The 24,587-nt window shown below is 36.4% G+C and overlaps 3 protein-coding genes across 4 annotated transcripts in view; 2 read left to right on the forward strand and 1 right to left on the reverse strand.

Moving 5' to 3' along the window:
* The first annotated feature begins 990 nt into the window (after positions 1-990).
* On the forward strand, positions 991-7,664 carry L(1)g0007 (ATP-dependent RNA helicase l(1)G0007). The gene is made up of 8 exons (XM_076825489.1): positions 991-1,609; positions 1,973-2,205; positions 2,279-2,562; positions 3,596-4,197; positions 4,316-4,459; positions 5,572-6,484; positions 6,728-7,403; positions 7,487-7,664. The coding sequence occupies exons 1-8, from the start codon at positions 1,100-1,102 to the stop codon at positions 7,566-7,568; spliced, it is 3,444 nt and encodes a 1,147-aa protein (XP_076681604.1). The 5' UTR covers positions 991-1,099; the 3' UTR covers positions 7,569-7,664.
* A 556-nt stretch (positions 7,665-8,220) lies between these two features.
* On the reverse strand, positions 8,221-11,001 carry Rpl23a (ribosomal protein L23A). The gene is made up of 4 exons (XM_076827368.1): positions 10,862-11,001; positions 10,134-10,417; positions 8,703-8,830; positions 8,221-8,551 (listed from the first exon to the last, which is right to left on the reverse strand). The coding sequence occupies exons 1-4, from the start codon at positions 10,893-10,895 to the stop codon at positions 8,290-8,292; spliced, it is 708 nt and encodes a 235-aa protein (XP_076683483.1). The 5' UTR covers positions 10,896-11,001; the 3' UTR covers positions 8,221-8,289.
* A 2,254-nt stretch (positions 11,002-13,255) lies between these two features.
* Cpr (Cytochrome P450 reductase) overlaps positions 13,256-24,587 on the forward strand; it is a 35,632-nt gene continuing 24,300 nt past the window's right edge. The window contains exon 1 of one of the 2 annotated variants that reach the window (XM_076806666.1): positions 13,256-13,602. The gene's annotated coding sequence lies outside the window, so the exon portion shown is untranslated. The remainder of the gene's footprint in view (positions 13,603-24,587) is intronic. The other variant, XM_076806650.1, reaches the window with a different exon arrangement.

Raw genomic sequence — 24,587 nt, forward strand, 5'->3', positions numbered from 1 at the left:
AAACTGTATTGCCGACCCATAATTTGAGGTCTGAATCAAAGACGAGGTATAGAATAGACCTATCAAGCAATGCACTTTTGTGTCGCCAGTTTGGGGGGGGGTCCTAGGACCCCCTTACCATTTTAGTGTCGCATGCAACGTTACCGGTGAAGTCTCAAAACAGATTGTAACGCTACGCGTGGTAGGAACTAGAATTAAGCACGAGTAAAACTAGGTTATGTTTTGAGAGTCAAAGCCCGCGATTTACAAATGTTTCTGTTAGAGTAACAATTTAAAAATCGTCTTATGAACATATTCCGTTCAACGGAAGAGAACGGAGGAAGAAAATAAAACGATATCACATTCGTCTTTTAACCTTGCTGTCCTATTCCGGTTTATTTAACGCAAAACAAATTTCATTCCCTTGCAACAACGTAATTTGTAAAAACAGGACTTTAATGTTTTTTAAGAGCACCTGTTGCTGAACCCCACCCATGTATCAAGTGTTTCCGCATACGATATAATACAGACATATAATAATAAAAATAATAATAATAATAATAATAATATCCTTCTACTGTACTATATTATTTAAAAGGAACATATCGAACCCGTACACACCGATTTTGCTGCAATTTTGAAAGTCTGTAGAATAGCCAAAAATATTCGATACATATTTTTTTAAAAAGGAATTCATTCTCCTCCATAGCTATTAGAACAATTGAGGGCTCGAATACAATAAGGGGATTGTATCCAATGTCGGATACACATTGTTTTCGAGCGATAAGGAAGGAGGCGAAGACAAGTTTCAAATGTAATAAACTTCATCCTTAACTCTTTAAATTTCGAACTTCGCGCTTTAAGAACTTGTGCTAAACGTTGCTAGGGCGAGGATCGAAACTCGCAACACAACATTACCACCGCTTCTGTAGGTGTTCCCCCATGGACCTAAGAATTAATAGGTATGTTCCCCTCCATCAATGGTAGCTGGCGACCGCCGATCCCTGCCTAACTTCACTGTGTACTGTGTAGTAACTCATGTAACTGTCACTGGCTGTAATTCTAGCAATGCTCGATGCTTTAATTATTAACAGTGTTTTAGTGGTGTTTTATGTGAAAGATGGATACGTCAAACGATTCGAGTTTATATAGGTTAGAAGGAACCGATCAAAATCAAACTGGCGGTTTGTTTATTCGCAAAAAACCTTCTGATCATACATTTAAGAAACCTCAGATATCCGTTTTGGGTCTTGATAAACTTGCAAAACGAAAAAGGCAAGAGAATTTACAAGAATTGAATTCATCGCCATCTCAATCATCAAGCTCATACAAATCAGAGATTAAGGAAAGAAAATACCGATCTTACGCCGAAGAGACCCCAACCTATACTGGGGGTGTGAATTTCGAAGCCCAAGAAAGGTTAGAATCGCGGCTGAAACATCAAAGACTAAGTGCGCAGGATAAGCAGCACAGACATAATTACAAGGATCTAGATCGGGACAAAAATCCGAGAAGAGATAAATATAGAGAAAAAGACCGAGAAAGAGAAAGGACCAGAAGCAGAGATAGCGTTAGGCAAACACCTTTAAGGTTCAAAGATGAACCACAAACTCCAATATTTAAAACAAAGGTAAATATAGAAATTCTTATGATTAGTAAGAATTCGCATTCTTTATTATATAATGGCAATGGTGTTATTTATTTGTGACAATTGCATAAAATCTGGCAGATCTTTCAGGCGAGTATAAGTTCATTGTTAATTTGTAAAGCTTACTACTGATTTAAGAAATTGAATTCATTGGTCAATGCACTCAGTACATGCATACTAAAGTCGAATTCAGATATATTGTCCTGTGAGTTTTGCGAGGGGTATTATCCCACCATACCGCTTGCCTGCCTCGTTGCTCAATTTTTCATCAGTGACCTATTCTTTTTTAATTTATTTGTAATCAGTTTAAAATTATTCTAAAATAAGATTTTTCGAATGTTGCAGGATCCAACATCCAAAAGTAATTGGGATGATGATGAAGATGAAGAACCAAGAAGTTCAAGTTGGGATCATCCAACCCCAAATCTTTATAGTAATAGAGATGGCAGGGACAGTATTAGAAGTGAATTCACACCTTCGTATAAGTATAACTCGTGGAATAAAGATCGAAAAGCTAGTGGTGCTACACCTGCGGTAGATGGAGAAGAAAAGGAGTTATGGGAAGAAGAGCAACAGAGGTATTAAATATTGTAGTAGGTACTTCGAATAAATTCTTTCCGTTGACTAAAAAAAGTATGCATTAATTTTTAGATTGGATAGGGAGTGGTACGCTTTGGATGATGGAGAGAATCATGCATTTGCTGATGTATCTGAAGAATACACACGTAAAAAAGAAATGGAACTCGAAGCAAAACGGCAAAAACGTCTGTCGGCACAGCAACGGCAGATAAATAAAGACAATGAATTGTGGGAGCGCAACAGAATGTTAACGTCCGGCGTCGTGAGTTCTTTAGACCATGACGATGATCCCGACGATGAAGGGGAGACCAGAGTGCACCTTTTGGTTCATAACGTTGTTCCGCCATTTTTAGATGGTAAAATATTTTCATTGCGTTTTATATTATTCTCACATTTCATGCTTAAATTAAGAAGCCAGCTGCTCCAAAAATTCAATATCGTACGAAGTCAACGCGTGCAAAGTCCTCGCGTACATTGTAGGACATTATTTACATTTGTATCTATTATTAGTATGTACACACTTTGGTAACCATCTTTGGCAGAAAAAAATCAGCTTTCGTAAATAATGCATCTACCTTTTCCAATAGATTTCTTTTCGCTATTTTTGTGAATTGTGGTCTTCTTTATACTAGATTGTTAGAAATAGCAATGTAAGAAAGGGAAGCGCTGTAAGGGTGATTCATTGATAACGGGAAGGATAAGTCAACAAGGAACAAGTCTCCTAATAATTGTTTTTTAAAAAAATGAAAATTAAATTCATAACAGTAATGGACTAATATTCACAAATTACGACAGACGAGTTTCCAAAAAGAATGCCCATCGTATAAACAGGGTCCCTGATCGCCATACCTACTTATATTTGAGTTAGAGCGGCCAGAATAGAATAAACTGGGTGCACAATACTTATGTTAGTTTTGCTTGATATTATTCTAGGGTGGCTAAATTATGAGTAATTAAGAAAAGATTTGAGTAATTATAAATCTTAATTTATCATAATTCTGCATGAGAATATTTACTTGTTACAAAAAAAGATTAACCCTCATCCGTTCCGCATTTCACGAACTGAATCTGTCTCTCGGTGTCAAATTAGCACAGTGGTAAAATATCGATGAAATGGCAAAGTAAACGGTTATTTTTCGATATTTTTTCTTCAAATTGATGTGTCAACATTTACATCTTAGATTTTTCACAACTTTCGCATAAAATAAAGGGATGTGCAGGACATACTGCTTGATACAAGAATCATAAATAACAGAACAGTATAACTTATTACGGGAGAACTGTGTCAAATTAACACGAGGGACGGATAAGAGTTAAACATTATAGTAAAATTATGAATCATAATGCTTTGATATGTAGAATACAATATAAAAATATATTATTGATTAGGTCGAATTGTATTCACGAAGCAACCAGAGCCTGTTGTACCTGTGCGGGATCCCACTTCTGACATGGCTCTGGTAGCAAGAAAAGGGTCAGCTTTAGTACGGGCATATCGCGAGCAAAAGGAGCGACGTAGAGCGCAGAAGAAGCATTGGGAATTAGCTGGGACACATATTGGGAATATCATGGGTATCCGCGATAGAAATAAAGAGGACAAGGAAGAGCCGGGGCAAGAAACTGATTTTAAGGCAGGCCAGAAGTATGCTCGTCACATAGGAGCTAATGAAGTGACTGGAGAAGCCAAATACAGATCAATTCAACATCAGAGGCGGAGTCTTCCAGTATTTGCTGTGCGTCAAGAACTATTAAACGTTATTAGAGAAAATAGCGTGGTCGTTATAGTTGGAGAAACAGGCAGTGGAAAAACTACTCAATTGACACAATATCTTCACGAAGATGGTTATAGTTGTTATGGAATGATTGGGTGTACACAACCTCGAAGAGTAGCTGCTATGTCTGTGGCTAAGAGAGTTTCTGATGAAATGGCTACCACTTTAGGAGATAAAGTTGGCTATGCTATTCGTTTTGAAGATTGTACTTCAAAAGATGTTGGTGTTATGTTTTTAACAGTCACATATTAATAATCATAGCCACAATTTGTTAAATTATGATTTTAAGTAAATGCGAAAAATGGGATGCTTTAAAATAATTGTCATTTTTTTACAGACCGTTATTAAGTACATGACTGATGGTATTCTATTAAGAGAAAGCTTAAGAGAGGGAGATTTAGAGCGATACAGTGTTATTATCATGGACGAAGCTCATGAAAGATCCTTATCTACTGATGTTCTATTCGGTTTACTCAGAGAAGTAAATACACGATTCTTAATACACGGCGTAGTGTGATACAATGATACATGGTACAACGAAATACTGCGATTTCTTACGTAAACATAATTCGAAGCTATAGAATAATATATTTGTTTTATATGCAGTTTAGTTTTTGTTAGAGTAATTTTTACTCTTACTTTTGTTAGTGCGTATTCATAAGCATTGGCAATGGCATGATGTATTCTAATAATTCATTTATTAACAGTGTTTGTAGTTTAATTTTTCTTTAATTTACAAATTGCTGGAATTACTGCACTTGTTGCCTCTTTTTTTGGTGCTCGGTGAATCGGAGAGGCATGAAGCAGTAATAGCGTATTCGGACGGTTGCACTGGTGCGCACTGAGTATGAACTTTTTCGCTTCCGATTGGCTAAACCAGGCAAACCAGTGCAACCGTCCGAATGCACTATAAGTACACGTGGTTTTGAATGGTTAATTGTTCCAAAGCCTCTATGATTTTGTTTTTTATTTGAAGATCTTCAGTCTTTATTGTTTATAAACAAGTCCTGAGACGAGTAATAGATCCTAACAGGCCTGCAGAACTGGCGCTAATATGAACTTGTACGCCCGTGATTACTAGCGGGCAAGTGATATCGGTTGCAATAAATAAGAAGTAGGAAGCATCTTGCACATATTTTCGGAACTGCTATCCACTAGGTCCATTTCAGAATAATTGTACTCTGGATTTTCAATTTATTTTCATATGAATAATCGTCTTGTTTTCAGTTGTACTGCGTATTGTACCTTAGGGGCCGTCCTTAAATTACGTAAGGGTAATTTTGGCGATTTCTTACCCCCTCCCTCCCCCAGTATAAGAATTCGTAAGATTTGATATTGCAACCCCCGGCTTACATAATATTTTTTACATTTAATTTTTTCGTTTATCAAAATTCTTTTAAATGTTTATATCATTCATTTAACTCGGTTTCGGGAAATTTAAACTAAAACTACTGTCCTGGAACATTAATATGATGGAATTTTTATTTATTGAAAATTACGTAATTTAAGGACGACCCCTTATCCACTATAATTTCCCAGCAAAACTGGTGTACATATTTTTTTAACTTTGTATACTTTTAATTAATATTTCAGGTTGTAGCTAGGCGGCACGATTTAAAATTGATTGTAACGTCCGCTACAATGGATTCTAGTAAATTTTCAGCATTTTTTGGTAATGCTGCAACGTTTCAAATTCCTGGTCGTACGTTTCCAGTCGAAATATTACACGCGAAAAATCCAGTAGAGGACTATGTGGATGCCGCAGTGAAGCAAGTGTTACAGATTCACTTGCAACCACGTTCCGGTGACGTATTAGTATTTATGCCTGGTCAAGAAGATATTGAGGTCACCTGCGAGGCATTAAAAGAGCGTTTAGCTGAAATAGATTCAGCTCCTTCACTTTCGATTTTACCTATTTATTCGCAATTGCCTTCTGATCTGCAAGCTAAAATCTTTCAACGTTCGGAAGGTGGCTTGCGAAAATGTGTTGTGGCAACCAACATTGCGGAAACTTCATTGACTGTGGACGGAATTGTATTTGTCGTGGATTCGGGTTATTGCAAATTAAAGGTTTATAATCCTCGAATCGGTATGGATGCGTTACAAGTGTATCCTGTATCTAGAGCTAATGCTGATCAAAGAGCAGGAAGAGCGGGGCGTACCGGTCCTGGTCACTGCTATCGATTGTACACACGAAGACAATATTTAGATGAATTGCTACTAACTGGAGTTCCAGAAATACAGCGAACCAATTTGGCAAATACTGTACTGCTATTGAAGTCTCTGGGCGTCCAAGATTTATTAGCGTTTCATTTTATGGATCCTCCACCTCAAGACAACATATTAAATTCTTTATATCAGTTGTGGATTTTAGGAGCTTTGGATCATACAGGACGTCTAACGCCTTTAGGACGGCAAATGGCAGAATTTCCTTTAGATCCTCCTCAATGTCAAATGCTGATAGTTGCTTCTCAGCTTGGTTGTACTGCTGACATACTAATTATAGGTATGTTTACGAAGTATCTCGCATGACTTAAGTATCAATAACTGCTGTAACAGTGTTTATCGTACTCAAAGTCATTCGAATGACATGTTATCCGAAATCTTATTCAACAAAGCATTGATGACCTTAACATCTCTAAGAACTGACCGAGGAATAAATGTTTTCGTTAACATATTTGCTTTCTTGAAAAAGAACAACTTTTACTTTATACCGGGGAAATTATATATTATATAATTATTTTTTCAGTTTCGATGTTATCGGTACCTTCTATATTTTACCGACCAAAAGGGCGCGAAGAGGACTCGGATTCAGCGAGAGAAAAGTTCCAAGTACCAGAATCCGATCATTTAACGTATTTAAACGTGTACAATCAATGGAAAGCTAATGGCTATTCCAGTTCGTGGTGCAATGATCATTTTATACATGCAAAGGCTATGCGTAAAGTGCGAGAAGTTCGGCAGCAGCTTGAAGAGATTCTGAAACAACAGAAAATGGAGGTCGTAAGCTGCGGCACTGATTGGGATATTGTACGGAAATGTATTTGTTCCGCATACTTTCACCAAGCAGCTCGACTGAAGGGTATTGGCGAATATGTGAATTGTCGTACCGGAATGCCGTGTCATCTTCACCCAACTTCAGCTTTGTTTGGAATGGGCTTCACGCCGGACTATGTAGTGTACCATGAGCTTGTAATGACTGCTAAAGAGTACATGCAATGCGTTACTGCCGTTGATGGGCATTGGCTGGCCGAATTGGGTCCTATGTTCTTTAGCGTGAAAGAAACTGGCAGGAGTGGACGTGCGAAGAGACGTCAGGCAATGCAACATTTGCACGAAATGGAAGGACAAATGAAAGAAGCGGAAGAAGAAATGAAAGCACGGGCGCAAGAACAACTTGAACGAGAACAAGCTTCTATTAGGAAGTTAGTATTCTTTTATTTTATAAGTTTTTCACAATTGATTTACTAACAACAAGTTGTGTAATTGTATTACTTTTTTATTATAGACAAGAGATATTAACTCCAGGTATCAGAGAACCGGGAACACCTGCTCCTTACCGTAAAACTCCAGGCAGACTGGGGTTGTAACTAATGTCAAAATGTGTAAAAACAAAATAAAATGTATAATAAATATTTGTAATACTATTAATGAAATATACTCTATTATAATTAAAATGCAAATAATTTAGAACTTCAGATTTTAATATTGCAGTTAATTTTAAAGTGGCAAATTATAAACGTGCACAGTGAGTTTCGTGAAAATTACGCATCTAAAATATTTCTGTTGTTTGAAGATGTAAAAAAGTATTCAACAAAAAGGTATTAGTTTTGAGGAGATAAATATTACGAAAATGTTTGAGGTCATTCTTTTACTGACAATTAGATTTCACTCAAAACGAGCTTCGAGCGTCAGCATGAAATCGCACCTTACTACTGTGCGTTTTTGAGGTACTGCCGCCAAAAGGAATAAGGGTCCGATCGTACATCCCCATAGTCCCCGGTCCTCTAACAATCGTAGACGTGGATCACACGTGTGGACGCTATTGGGAAATACTAATACAAAGAGATGGAACGGGACACAGGCTGTGCGAGCGAAGAATCCCTCTTGCACCTGTGCCGTTTCGAGAGGCAGCATCTCGGCAACGAATAGTACTTATATCTCAATTATAGAATCCATAGTATAATAATTTATAAAGAGAAAGGAACGCGAGATCTAAAATGAATGATAAAACACAAAAACTATTTGTATCAAGATTTATTATCCGCAGAGATATTTCGTTCCTTTCATACAAATAATATGGAGATACATTTATATTATACCAATCTTATTAGCCACATCAAGTGCATCGTAATCACGCGTCAAGCGCACGTATGCTTTCTTCTTACCATCAGGCCTGATCAAAGTGTTAACTGTAGCCACATCAACATCGTATAACTTTTTAATAGAAGCTTTGATGTGGTATTTGTTTGCACGAGTATGTACAATAAAAACTAATGTGTTGTTATCTTCGATCTTTTTCATAGCAGCCTCGGTAGTCAGAGGAAATTTGATAATATTAAATGCATCCATACTGAAAACAAAGAGAAATATTTTAGAGGCCTCTTATGAGATTAATTTTGAATAGTCAATATATATTGAAATTTCGCACATACGCAGATAAATAAAAATAATAATAAACCTTTAAACAAATAAGTATTGGATGTAATATTTAAAACACTTACCGATTTCTGTTTGGTACAGATTTCCTTGGATATTTCGGATTCCTTGGCGGCCTAAATGTTTTTGGCCGATGGAAATGTACAGAGGTCCTTATTTTTCTGGCTCTTGATCCATGAACGCCCTTCAGAATCTATATACCATAAATACAATGTTTTAAGTATATCCTTAATTATAGAAAATGACAAATTTTCGTTTTACGTATCAGAATTATACTAAAATCGTTTTCATAAATTTTCAAAGAGATTCCCTTATGTATTTCATCATGGTAATTTATATATATATATATATATATAGTGGCGGATGAAAGAAACTTTACACCCTTTAAAACAGAACAACTTTTTTAAAATTGGTCCAAACGACTTGAGTTTTTTTGCGAAGCTAGAAGGAATAGTTTGCTAAATGACGTGTTTCGTTGTTTTGAAAAAAATTACAACTGGTCGGCATAGCGAAAAAAATATTAAGGTAATTTTTTTAAACTTTTTTCTGGGCCTGTAATGAAAATTAAAAAATCCCGTTTGTATTTGGAGTTAAGTACGTTGTATGCATGCAGAAAAATTTCGTAAAAATTGGTCAACATTGCGCTGAGCTACAAACGCTTAAAGATCGCAGGCTAATTATTTAGAAGTTTTCCATCCCCACCGATTTCAATGATTTTCGGATATGTTATCAAGATCAAGGTTTTGAACAACTTTTTCCTGTACATGTTACTGCCGCATAATCTTCGTTTTCGAGATATTTGCGGAAAACTTCTGTTGATTTATTCCGACGCAACGCATTCCACTTTCCAACTTGTCCCGGGTATTAGTATTGGTTGGGGCTAGATAGAGTAGTGCGGGGGGCGTGTAACGCATGATAGCGAACTGATGTGAGTTTAGAGATTTGAACCAGAAATTTGCGGATGCCCGTCAACACCGCGACTCATATCGGTTCGCAATCTTGCTTTACGCGCCCGCGGGCGGGCGCGCGCACCTTGCGCTGATCTAGCCCCAACCAATACTAATACCCGGGACAAGTTGGAAAGTGGAATGCGTTGCGTCGGAATAAGTCGAAAGAAGTTTTATGCAAATATCTCGGAAACGAAGGTCAGCTTCGTCATTTGTTTAGAATACATTGTGTAGTAGCAGCAGTTTTTCGCGAATATCTCGGAAATGAAGGTCTAGCGGCGGTAACATGTACAGAAAAAAGTTGTTCAGAATCGTGTCCCCGACAACATATCCAAAAATCATTGAAATCGGCGAGGATGGAAAACTTCTAAATAATTACCGATCGCAGAATAAAGTCGAAAATCGTGAAATTCCCTGGCTTCTCAAAAAAGTTCAAGTCGTTTGGACCAATTCTAAAAAAGTTGTACGATTTTAAAAGATTTTAAAGTTTCTTTCGTCCGCCACTGTATATATTAAAATTTTAATGTTCTTTCAGCAACACATACTAACCTTCTTTTGAGCTTTAAGTGCTTTCGTAAGTGGTGCAGCTGGTTTTCCACCTTTAGGTACTTTCTTTGTAGCTGGGACATTCTTTTTAGGTTTACTAATCAGTGGTTTTGCAGCAACTTTCGGCGCAGACTTTGCAGCTGGTTTGGCCACATTCTTTGCAGCAGTTGCTGCTTTTTTAGCAGTAGCAGCCTTTGCAGCTGGCTTTGTCACCTTTGATGTCGACGAACTTGTCGCTGGCTTTTTCTCAGCTTTCTTCTCTGGTTTCTTCTCAGCAGATTTGCTGGCTAATAAAAGAAATGCAATAACTCGTTAGATAAAAGTGAACTTTCATGTTCAAGGTGACAGCAAAACGAGATATTTTTGATAATGATTACAGTCTTACACCTACTATGTGCATCTCTTAGGTTATAGCGAGTAGAAAAAATCGCAGACCATAATTTCGTTGAAACTTTCTTTTACATCCATTACTTAAATGTATGTAATGAGCTTTTTTACAAACATGAAAAAATGAAATAGTAACGTATGTATCGATATTTTTCTCTAATCATATATGCGAGATAAGCAACCGACCACATGGCTTAAGCGAAAATTGAATACAGTTACTACAGATACTTTATACGCTTCGCTTTTACAATATTTTTCCACCAATCACTTGTAATGAAATCGTGAGGTATTTTTTTAACTTTGCAGAGGAAATTTAAACTCTATATAACGATTTACAAACATACCCGCTTTTTCCGTGGGCTTCGGTTTTGGAGCCATTTTGCTAAAAGGAACGACAGCTACAGTCGGAAACAGAGGTATAGTGAATCGACTAACTACGTTAGTCGTTGATATGTAACTTTAACATTCTACAATGATAAAATTGCTATGTATTTGTACCTCTAATTTACTAAATTCCATTTATTTCTTTAAATTATTTAATTATCTCAGTTACAGAATATAGTAATTTATTTTCAATATTTTGCAGCAATATGTTTAAAATTCAGATGCTGTATGTTGCAATGTGATTTGCCTCTTGAAATCAGAGATTTGCAACGAAATGTTTTTCGTATCGGTTCAGCCCCGATAATAATCATTTCATTTCGGTTAATATCGTGCCTGCTGGAAAATATTTCGTTTCCATTGGAACGAAAACCAAATTATGTTCCGAACCGGTTATTTCGTTTTTAAAAAAATCATATAAACTTAGTTTTAACAATTTTATTGCATTTGTTACTTATATATTATAAAATATTATACATTATAATTATATATCTATTGTGTACTATGTATATTATGTATTATAAAAAAAAATAGAGTTTTGAGGCTTACACCTGAATGTCTCGAAAAATGTAAACCGTATAAAAGAAATAGATTATATACCTACACATGTACACATAAGAATCCGAAATCACAGAATGTATCTACTGTTCATAATTAGGCACAAATAGATTCATGATGAAAACAAGGGGCGCGCTCAATTTAAATTGTTTAACATAAGGTGTGCATTGAAGACGAAATAATAACGTTATTAACCGGAATTTTTATTTCGGTTATATCATTTTCACTCCTGCAATAGAATTAAGAATTTCGTGTCGTTTCTGTTTCTGTTCCGGAAAAGTATTTCGTTCTTTTTGTTTATCGTTGTCGTTTCTGTTCCTTCCCTGCTTAAAATATTAATCATATTAATCACACTTCCTCGTGTACAAACACATATTTCTCTTCAAAATTTCATTTGACATAATCAATTAAATAATGTAAAAAATATATTAAAAATTTAACAATACTTTAATATTAGTACAAACTATGAAAATGGGATAGCGCTACTAACCCATTTCCACGGTTTGATCCTCGGGTCGGATTGTACTGTGTAATGAGCCTCCTGCGTGTGCGTGCTAGGGGTCACTGTTCCGCGTCAGCTGTTTCGGCTTTGAACCTCGCGCCCCGGAAATTCCACCGCTAATATTCAACTGTTAATATCTCAAGAACGAAGCCTCGGATCCCAAAACGGTAAGGGACTTTTTAGCGTCTTCTTGCATCAAGATATTGCATGTTCCGGATTGTTCCTGGGACACCCTGTATAAACGGAGCGTAAACTAGTGGTATAATTCCCAGTAAGGGGGCGATACGGGTAAATCGGGTAACTCCGTTCCTCTTCGGTGCTATTCGGATATACAATCGCGTTACATGGCTCTGAGAGATAGTCGAAAAGGTTATATATGAGAAATTCAGTATATCATGTAGGTTATATATATTTAACAAAATTAGTAAATAGTATGAAGCCTTTTTTTAAAAATAAAATTGTATTTGTAGATATAACGTTTGACTATGCATTCGCAAAACAGTTAAATACAGTGGTTATGTTTTGAATACAGCCATTAATGACGAGCCAACACGAGCCGAATGCATCCGAAGCTAACCACCGACTTGCCCGAGTGGCCTCTGCCTTTTCCCCTCCAATCCTACAATTCCCTCGATTGCACGCTGTAATCCTAGCTTACGCTCTGTCTATACATATATCTATCAATTTCTATGTACATGGTCCCAGGCTCGTCGGCTGTGCAATAAATCTACCTTTATTCGATATATCGTCTGTGATGATATTGATGTAAATGTAAATAATCATTATAAGTGTCTATTCCTATATTTTCTACATTCTTCTCATACATTAACCTTAAAATTTTAACAACTACTTATAACCAGTTTAATTTGCTTCTCGTGTTTCTTTTCTTTCAGTTTTATTATACCATTTATGAGAAGAATGCTTAAATATTTGTTAAATGTAATTAGAATAATCACGTAATATGTTAAATCAAAGTTTTATTGTTGATTAATTAAAGACACTGTACTCGACATAAATAATAAATAATCAAACAAACCTATAAATTAACACGCCGAAAGTTGTAAGTACTCATAATAATGAAAGACTTATAAAATGAGACATCAGATAAGCGTTACTTTTGTTTCCAGTAGTAATTGTCTGGATTTTATTATCGTAAAACCATTCAAATAAGCCGCGCACAGTATAATCTTCCGGTTGCGTATTACAAAACGGCATTACCCGATAATCTTTCTTTGTTCTTCGTATTCTTCTGTCCCCTTTGAGCTTCGATTAGCTTATGTATCTCGCGTAACCGGAAAAAGTTCATACGTCCTGCTGACAGATCCGCGAAGCAAAGTCGACAATAGCAAGATCAGACGGACGAAATTGTAAATTGTTCGAAGTAGTGAATGAATATCGAAAGGTTCACACGCATATGCATGCTGTTGCGGGGTCGGTCCTCCTCAGTAGTGAAAAACCAGTGTGCCTACATTATTTTAACGCGAGTGCTACTTTACTAAAGAAGAAATCAAAGCGACAGAAAGTTAATCACGTGGCCATTACGTTGTCTGCAATTCGTCTCTCGAAAAAATTTCCTGGAAGGAAGTACAGCAGTATAATTAAATTTCGATTCGATCGAAAACAATTCTTCAGGTAAATGTAAAGGTACATTTCAACAGGTGGTAGTTATAATGGGTGGTGGTAATATATAGCAGAAATAAGCATGTGTAAGATCATCGCTCGAACGAAACTCGGAGAAACGTGATGTATTACGGTACATAATAGTGATCATCAGTTTTATCTTTCTCGAAAATAGAACGGTTAATTATAGAAACTAAATGTTTTCGCTAAACATTTTTTACATATAGAATACAAATCAGTTTCAGTATTTGGTTATATTTAATGTACATATACACGTCGATTGTACAACTAATTTTATTATCTCGTGTACATGTACACATGCCTGTATGCAGACACAGAGTGAATACATGTGCGATTTAATTTTTTGTTGCTTTTAAATGCTACATAAACAATGATGATTTACACCTGACTGCTAGTGAAACTGCGAAAAGCAAAGGTGCAATAAACTAATATACTAACCTTTGTAGTACATACATGCACACATTTATTAATTTGTTCAGGAAACATTAAATTTGCTAACCCATTATTACCTTCCTTTGTCTTTCAGAACTTGTAATTATGATAGATAGAACTATAGTTCTCTCTTTGCGCGTAACATAAAACTGGTAAAGACATGTTTTTGATAAACTGGTGAATATTTTAAATTTGCCAAATTCCTTTAACTTATTATTCAATTTAAAATAACGTGATACCGTGTCTTCCTTTCCAATATAGTATTACTATTTTTCTGCAAAACTACCTTGTTTGGGAACGAATTCTCTGGGTACATAATAATTCATTTTCGTTTTATTATTGTTCTCCTTGTACTCTTACAAAGCTATACGTTATAATTAATAGTATTTACATACAGAGTGCAGTTTGCAAATTGTAGAATAAAGCCTTATAAATAGTATGGACATCCATGTATTGAATGTCTGCTGAATATGTGATCACCTTTATAATCATGATTTTAGTCACAAAGCTAGAGGTAGTTAGTATTCACTTGTATTTACTTAACATGGAAAAAAAGACATTCATTAATTCACACTTCTGTGGATTTATGATGTAGTTGAAAATAGAATGCCTGTTGCGCTGTACATATGTCAAAGATTATTGAAACCATTATTGTTGTAATTTTATTGCGTGATTTATTTAACAGGTCTCAAGAACATTAACACTTACGTTCAACGCAATATAAAACTTATGATAAACCTTATCGCACTGATAAGGCCTACTTTTTAATGGAGTAATACATAATACTAGCGGCTTCCTTTATTACTTTTTATAGATGGGACTTGTATGTGAATAAATATGTCTTACCTGTTGTTGTACTTTCATAAATAATTTTACTAACAATTTCAACCACGAATTTTTTTTATGCTGCACATTTCGCAGAAAGAAATCGATTTATATGTAATGGGATAGTATATATGTATTAGTATCTCCTCAGATCTAGTACGATATGGGAAAACATTCCTCAAAATGAATAGTTTGTATTAGGGAGTCTCAAATATTGACTATAAAAACCTGAACTATGAAAGCTTAATAATTCTTATGAAACGCTAAGAAGAGGAATGGAAACGTTTAATCTAACGAACTCCTTGTTCCAAATCTCTGCTAGTTTGGCACAAAGAATTATATTTTTTTTTATTACTGTAAACGAATGCAGTAATACAGGTATATGCACATTGTATTACTCAAATTGTTATTATGTGCTATCTTAATATATAAAGCAGAAAGTTTATACGTTTGCGTGTTTGTCTATCGCTTAAAAACTTTCAAACGGTAATCTCTTGGATCACAGAATGTGCCTCAGCTCATTATGTCTGGCTAATCCAGATCAATGTGACTGTTTTCACAAAAAAAACTTAAAAAAAATTCTTTTTATAAAATCAGAATCTAAATTCTGCGTGAAGCCAACTAGTAATGTTAGTATATTATAAACACTTATTGCATTTCATTAACTACTAAACGTGATTGCAAACTAAATTTGTTGAATGCAAATATTTCTAAGGCAAAATGCATGATCACAGTACATTCTTATAAAATGAAAAATAATTATTTTTATTTTCCTGTATAGCATAGAATCTGCTTTTCCATTAAAAATGATTTTTTGAGAATGTAGGGAATGTTCGTACTAAATATCATAAACAGTGTGCTCCATTTAAATCGATCGTCGTGAATATCTTCAAAACTCTTGATTATACCGAAAAATATTTTAAACAAAAGTTGAATAGTTTCGAGTGGGGCATAATTTGATGTGTGTAGCTTTTTGTAGACAGACGCGTACGGGACATACGACGGGCATTGTTTTTTTTTCAAATGGAACCATATATTTTTTAATGCATTAATCGATGCAGCTCTCGATTCCCTATAAAAACTATACAGCTATTTATACCGAAAAGCCATTAGTATAGGAGATATTTTAGTTTTCATGTTACGACGTAGTACCCGTGTATTGCCGAACAAGTAGGTGACGACCCCACTCCTGCCTGCCGAGATACGTACCCAAAAACGGCATTCCCATCTATAATACGATTTCCCCTGGCCATCTTGTCAGTAATTGACACGTTTCAATTTTTTACTTCTGTTCTAAGAAAATTTCTTCGATTTACTATATTCATAAACTACAAATAAACGGAATGCCTTTTTCGGCACGCAGAATATGTTGCAAAGTCCATTTTAGATAGTGTGTGTAATGTAAAATATGTTTATATTTACACGCAAAATACTAAGAATAAATAAATGTACAAACATTGCAAAATATATGTATTTAATATGTAAAAACAATATAAATGCTCACAAAAACCTGTGGAAAATACATTAAAGACTAACTGATTTCCTTTTTCACCATTTTTTCGTTATTTTATTCTACAGGAATAACTGTGCTATATATCCACTATTGAAGATGTTGTGTAAGGAAATTGTATCTGGGAAAATAATGAATGTAACTATTTGATATTTAGAAAATCTATTCTTACTGCGATAAAGAAATGAATGCGTGCCGCAAAAGGCATTCTATAGCTCTATCTATTTGTAGTATATGAATATTGTTTGTACTATTCTATTCACATTAGTATCATTTTCGCATTAGCATTATTATTAGAGTAAAAAATCGTACAAATTGTATTAGAAGAGAAGTCAGAAGTTCAAACGAGTCAAATACTGCCAGAGCAGCTACACGTGTCAGGCGTTGTGGTGTCAGACCACGGGTCTGCGCCATAGAACATCGTGTCATAGATGGGAATGCCGTTCTTCGCAGCGTGTCTCGGGAGTACGGAATTCGATCCCGGCTGTTTTTTGGATTCTATTTTTATATTTTTCAGTTGCCCATAAAGTAATTTATGTTTTTAAAAATTCTCGAAATTCTCGGGATAAATTATAACTTGATATATCAAATCCCGGGAGTTTTAGAACCCCAAAAAACAGCCGGGATCCCGGGATCCTGGGATTACGATCCCGGGATTGAATTCCCTACTCGGGAGGCACGAATGGGGTCGTCACATACTTTCTTCGGCAGTGTAAGTACTAATGTTATTTACCTCCTTAAAGTTGATATTCACGAGTTCTAGCTTTACTGACATCGAATACATCTTCGCAATATTAAAATTAAAATATCTCCTAAACATTTCGGCATAAATATCATATTTTTTTATAGAGAGCTGCATTGATTAGGTCTCTAAAAAATATATGGTTCCATTTGTAAAAACGAAGTTGATCTTCATAAGTCTCCTACGCATCCAGCTGCAAAAAGACTACTGCCATCAAATTATGCACTCTCGAAACCATTAACTCTTGTTTGAAATATTTTTCGGTATCATTAACAGTTGAAAAATATTTGAGGTGATCGATTTCAATGGGACATTGTGTATATAAGGTGTTCCGCTATAAGTGTCAGAAACTTTAAGGGATGATTTTACATGCCAATATAAGACAAAAATCAAGAATGACGAAATTGCGTTTGAGTCTTCGTTTTCGAGTTATTAATAATTGAAAATGCGCATAAAAAGCGTCTGACGCAAGGGACTTACATTTCGCGCGTGGTGTCGTATGTACTTATGTCATCACTTCAATTACGGGCCTCCTTAAGTTCTGGGACCCGGTAACAGTCGAGCTGAACTGTTACGTTGCTAACCACAGCATAGGTTGTGGGAAAACTGCAAGAGTGCAATGTGCGTCCATACAGGCTCGTACCATGCATGGACCTAAGAATTAAATGGACAGAGCACAAAGCTGCGGGGCCTAAGCTCGTGTCAGTAAGGGGGGTGCATGATACTGCGCATGTGGTGGTGGACGATCGGTGATTGGTTAATGAAAGTGACATATCATCAGTAAGAGGTATTGCCTCTTTTATGTTTTTGTATGGTTATGTTTGTCGTTGAGTTTGTAACGTTAATACGTAATTGCAACATTATATTTTGGTCTCCTAAGACTTGGTAAAACTTATGCCACTCGTCAATTGAGGGTACGTAGTTGGTATTAAAAAAAATTATCGATTAATATTTTATGGCGAATTCGGGACCCATACTGATCTATAACACTGGATGCGACATGGGCTAGTTAGCTTAGTGATTCCGTAAAGAAAAAGTTAGGTCACCACAAAATATGAAAACTTTGAAAGTTGAAACCACAACGAAATAGTTGAAAACTTTCTGGAAAAATCTTGCCAAATAGGTGAGCATCCAACGACGCAATTCTCTTGGCATATGCTTTTATAGGTTAGCCCGGGTCTTCCCCTATCATAGGGGCCCTATGTAAGAAGTAGATACTGTGAGTGGACGAGCGAATCGCTTTAGTAGATATTCTACTATATTGGCAACCCTGATCTCATCATTATACTAGTAACCACTAGAGGGACATATTGCAGAATAAAAGTTCACTATAACAAAAAATTGTGTTGTTCATATAATTTATTTATTTATTTTTTATGAATGTGTCATAAAAAGATCAGTTCATGTAAAAATGAAAACAGCCAGAAATCTACTAAATTTATTTTGTGATCTACCAGACTTTCTACCATCTACCAGAATCAAAATTTAGTCACTAAATGAGTACCTTATTCTACCAAATTTAGTAGAAATTCTACTAAATTGGCAACCCTGGGTTTGACGTCACGGCATCATCACGCGCATGCGTGGCGTGTTCCCCCTCCACTGTGACAGGGAAATTTCTGGCATCCCTAGTCGCGAGTGCCCGTACGTGCGGTCACGCGCTCTGCTTACTGGGATTTAAACAGCGCGTCCTGGAAGTCGAACCCTTGAATTTCAACTGCTCATATTTAGAAAACGAAACTCCATATTGCAAAACTTTTTTTGCATGAAGAATTTGCATCTATCAGCTGGTCTCATAAGTTTGGGACAGCAAAATTATTATCAATAAACTGCTGAGATTTTCCCGATAAAAATGAGCTGAAACTTGATCTCATCCGCACGATTCGTATTTATATGCATTTCAAATCTTTTCACAATTTTTTACATTAAGATTTTATGCGGCCAAAAGATCTTTTTTTTTTAAATATTAAACAATTAAAATTATGTTACTCTTATCGTAAAGATGAAAACCATCAGTATATTAAATTAATTTTCTCTGTATGTCGAAAACAGTTCCAAAAAAATAAAAAAATCATTAATCTATTAATCTGTGATAGTTTCTCACATAAAAAATTTTCATATGCGGTGAAAGATCAAAGTTAACCGCTGACATTTTGATAGAAGAGTGGAATCGAAACCGCGAAACTCCTTTTTTTTGCCATATTGAACGACCGTAACATCAAATAACTAAGGCCGCTGGACCTTGTTACTGGTCAATTCCGTATTGACTAGATTCTGAAATCAGCGTAATTTTACACACCATATGAACATTCGGCATCCGCATTCTTATAACTGTTTACATGTTTATACACATGGTTTCCAGAGCGGCAGGCAATGGGCGATCGCATCACCGATGCGCTATTCGAGTAAAGGCAAGAGAACTACACGAAGAATTTGGCGGCCTCTCATCATTCTCGGCTTTCGATCGTTGGATATAGTAGCGGAAAATTTTACGCGGCGTTTCCTTCGATGTCTGAAGGAGGGAAACATAAAAAACGATGTGGAAAGCCGTTTCGCAAATAATTTATACACTACCAACAAAGGTTCAGAGTGGAGGAGGACCGGAGCGAGCAGCTATGATTGCCTGTGACGCGAGGCCCGTGTCGAGCTCCTACGAAATGTGCGGAGCGGTTTTTGCTTAAGTGCTCATGCCCGTCGCGCATGCAAAGGACGGAGTATCGCGTCCGAAAGACGAAGTGAGACAAAGTATCAACGCGTCGTCTGTCTGGTACCGTTCCTCGCTCACTTTCCATCCCTCTGACTCACTCTCGCCTTCGCAGAACGGGAGTAAGCCAGAACTGGTGGGGATAGCGCCGAGCTTATCGCCTGTAAGCCCAACTGAGCTTTCAGCGAATAAATTTCAGCGAAAAATATAAAAAATTATGTTCTCGTTAGTAGATGACTCATCGGCCGAGTGAGATTATCGTTTCTATTTGTCATCAGCCTGCCACGGTAAAAAGAAGACCCTCCGATGGGACATTTCGAATTTTTATAAAATTTTAACGGTTGAATCTGGAATCATTTATGAATTCGGCAATCCACCGATAGTACTCTCGTGAACGCTTACTGGATAATATTGAAGTTAAAATTTTCGTTAGTAGATTACTCATCTCAGGCTCGGTTGCCGAGCGAGCGAAGGGTTTTTCTAGCTGGCTACGGCACTGCCCTCGTCGTGCCTGACCTGGCCAACGTACGCCCGCTGTAGTATGCATGCACCTCTGATCCAGAAAGACCCAGCTACCTCGTAGTCGAAGTGATGACATACGACGCCACGCATCAAATGAGTCAAGTCCCCGCGTCAGACGTTTTTTTACGTGTGTTTTCAACAATTAATAACTCGGAAACGAAGCCTCAAACGTAATTCCATCATTCTTAATTTTTGTTTTATTTTGGCATGTAGAATTACTCTATATCTTTAAAAGGGTTAGAGGTAGAACAAAAATGGAAAGACAAAGTTGAATGGTGTTATAACATCAGTGTTTCCCAACCTTTTTTGAGTCGCGACCACATTTTGTAATATTCAAGTAACCTGCAACCCCCCACCCCCGATAAAGTAAGGTAAATTTAATATGTAAAGAATACACATTGAAAATAGGTATTTCAGAATATAATTCTGACATAATAATAGTAAAAAATAAACCCAAAAGCAAAGGTTGGGAATCACTGTATAGACATGTTCTACATTTCTGCATTGCTTTTATACATTGATGCGATTGCAAAGTGCAACAGCAGTTTTTTTTTAATGGAGCTACATAGTTTTTCTTGCATAAATCGATCCTTTATATTATTCTGCGTATAAAAACATTGGAGTTCGATGATCGAAAACTAAAAAATTCCTTGCACACCTTGCAATACCTTGAAGCACTCACTTATCTGTACGGTCCTGGTCACGCTTACAAACAGTTTTAAGTTATAAAAGGTGTTCGAAACTCAAAAGTCTTTCCATCACTTTCTAAACATTTCTTCATTTGAGTCTTGATGTTATTTATTACATCATCCATTTGATTTTCAGTTATATTGGCTATTTTCGACACATAGTTTTCCTAAGAAAGTTGAAATATCTAATGAATTATTTAGTTCTGGTTCATTTAACACTAATACTGTTATACGCAGAATAACACAAGGACCCGATTTATACAAGAAAAATTATATAGTTCCATTTAAGCAAAGAGTGGGGATGCACTATGCAACCGCGTTAATGCATAAAAGTAATGCAGAAATGTAGAACATGTAACACCATTTAATTTTGACTTCCAAAATGATATCCTACCTCTAACTATTTGAATAATATATCTCCGCCCAGTTGCGTGAAACACCCTGTATATACAGTATTTTCTGTTTATAGTGCGTCCGGTTTAACTGAACACTGAGGAATATCTCGTAAAAGACTGAAGGTATTAAAAATTTGTTCTTACAAAAGGTCTTACAAAAGTTGTTTGATATGGAGAGAAACGTTATGTGGTATAGATAATTTCTCTGCAGGTGGACAAATAGGGGAGATATTAAAGCCAACATAATTTTTTTATCATAATGTTTGTTGAGACGAGTTCGAGAATGTGTAACAGTAAATCAATCCATTCTACAGGGTGATTCTCTCGCAGCGCCTGTCAAAGAGCCACGCCAAACTTGATGGCTTTCCACCCTCGAAGAGGTTGGAGTGCCTATTAAGAAATGAGAAATTTTCGAGTTCAGCATTTCTCATCAGATCTTTGCAAAAACGATGCCCATCGATTCCTTATATTTCGCCGATGAAAATGACACCAAGAACGACGTAATTCGGATCATAATGAAGGAAATTACATGAAAAATTGATTTGCATAATTTCAAGCTAACTTCGTTGAGAATAGTTCGATTTACATGAAATTTGGTGTGATTTTCATCGGAAAACACAAGGAATCCACCGGTGCTACTTCCATATTTATACAATAAAGAATAAAGAATTATTTTATTTCTGAAACAGTTATGAATCCTCGGTCGACCGCAGCAAATTGAGGTCCGTGCTCCGCAGTCCAGGGTGAAAATGTGATAGGATTCATACCTGTTTCAGAAATAAAATAATTCTTTATTTTTAATCGTATCGATATGGAAGTGACACCGATTAATTCCTTATGTTTTTCCGATGAAAATCATACTAAATTTCATGTAAATCGGACTATTATTAACGAAGTTAACTTGAAATGATATTAATGAATTTTTTATAGAATTTCCTTCATTATGATTCGAATTATGTCGTTCTTGGTGTCAGTTTGATCGGCGAAACATAAGGAATCGATTGGCATCGTTTTCGCAAAGATCTGATGAGAAATTCGGAACTCGAACATTTCTCAATTCTTAATAGGCACTCCAACCTCTTCGATGGTTGAAAGCCATAAAATTTGGCGAGGCCCCGCGGGGGGTTGACCTCGTCACAGGGTACCAGGCGGCATCTCTTTTATAGAAGCTTCGAGAGAATCACCCTGTATGTAAGGTCCCAGGGATCCTGATGCAAAAACACATCAAAAAGTCCTTTACCATTTTGGGATTAGTGTCTCCGTTCTCGAGATATTAACATTTGAATATTAGCGCTCGAATTTCCGGGCCGCGCAGTTTAAAGCCGATACAGCTGAGCACGGAGCAGCGCACGCAAGCACGCGCACGCGGGAGGCACGCACACAGAAGAGTCGACCGCGCTATCTCATTTTCACGGTTTGACCCAGCGCGGCCGACTCTCCGATCTACGCGTGCCTCCTGCGTGTGCGTACTAGAGGTTACACCTCCGTGCTCAGCTGTATCGGCTTTAAACTGCGCGGCCCGGAAATTCGAGCGCTAATATTCAACTGTTAATATCTCGAGAACGAAGCCTCGGATTCCAAAACGGCAAAGGACTTTTCGATGTCTTTTTGCATCAGGATATTGCATGTTTCGAATTGTATAATCTCCGAAAGTGAGAAACATGAGTCAACTGAAAAACTGTCTCGGGGATTAACGGGGTAATCTCGCGGATACGTCGGTTTATGGTTATATATATATATTGGCTCATCAGTTTAGCCACTGATGTTCACCTCGCATTCAATACCCGCAGCGGTAATTTCGGTGTTTTATGAAAAGGGCATCTTTATTCTGAAGCAGTGAAGGGTTTTCGTATCATTTGCTTTCATAAATTTCGACTCCAACTCATTCTTTTAAACATGGCTTAAAAGTATTACTCTTAGGATAACGACATTAAAATTAACGCCGCAGTAAGCTGTTGAAGACTGTGGTGCACAACGTTTCGGGTTAAAATCTCTTGCTCTGTCGTCATTGTTTGTAGACTTCATTGAAATAGTGTGGGGTGCAAATTACATGCTCAGCTGTCCGTAATTATTGAGCAAGAGACAACTTACTGCGGCGTTAATTTTAATGGTGTCATCCTAAGAGTAATACTTTTAAGCTATGTTTAAAAGAACGAGTTGGAGTCGAAATTTATGAAATAAATCATACAAAAATAGTTTTACAATATCAAAACTTTATTCCGAAAGATTAATTCTTCTCGATTAAAAATCGAAATAAAAGAAAATTAACCCAATGCTGTTGATACATCGATAGCTTTCGAGATAAAAGTTCATATAAGTACAGCATCTTTCCACGAACATAATATGTAGGCAGAAATCGCACAATTCAAATTTCAAAGTTCTATTTGGCGTAGGAATCTGTTTTATCGAGCCAGTGAGAGAGACACAGTTGCTCTTGAAGATAGAAAGAGACTTTCGATCTGCTGCACAACGTGACAACATCGCACGAAGGACGTAGCGGGCATTGGATCTCTCACGAGCCACGCGCGCCGGCCGAAGGGGTCGCCCACGCGCCTTCTGTAGACAATCAGACAATAATAATATTTATCGTCAGTCATCTGACACAATATTAACTTTAAAAGTAGTAGTTCCGAATGGCACCAGTGGCCGATCGACGGGAGGTTTGAGGGGAGGGGTGGGGAGGGTAGGTGGGCCCTAAGTCTAAAATTATAGCTTCGGGTATTTATTAGTTTCCGAGATATTGATCCCTTCTCGATCATTCTCATCTGTACCAGAAACTACAAAACCTTCAGTTAACTCACAGTCATTTTTTTACTGTCAATATTACCTACATATAACTGAATTTCAGAAAATTATGGAGCTTCCCCATTTTTACAGCAGTCTTCAGTTTCTCTTGTCAGTTACAAAAATATTATAATAAAAATATATGGTTGCATTAAATAAAACATAGTAACCTCGAAGTCACTTAAATACTTTCATATATATATATATATATATAAGAGAGCATATTTTTACAGCAAATTTATTCTTATATATATATATAAAAATCGTATAAGTTTGCCAAACATTTTTTTACTATTATCAGTAATAAATAAATCTGTGCACGTAACTTCTATCTGCACTGCAAACATTCCCTAATAGTTTCACGAAAACTAAACGACTCCAATAT

Source organism: Andrena cerasifolii, chromosome 1 (assembly GCF_050908995.1).
Source record: "Andrena cerasifolii isolate SP2316 chromosome 1, iyAndCera1_principal, whole genome shotgun sequence".
Lineage (NCBI taxonomy): Eukaryota > Metazoa > Arthropoda > Insecta > Hymenoptera > Andrenidae > Andrena > Andrena cerasifolii.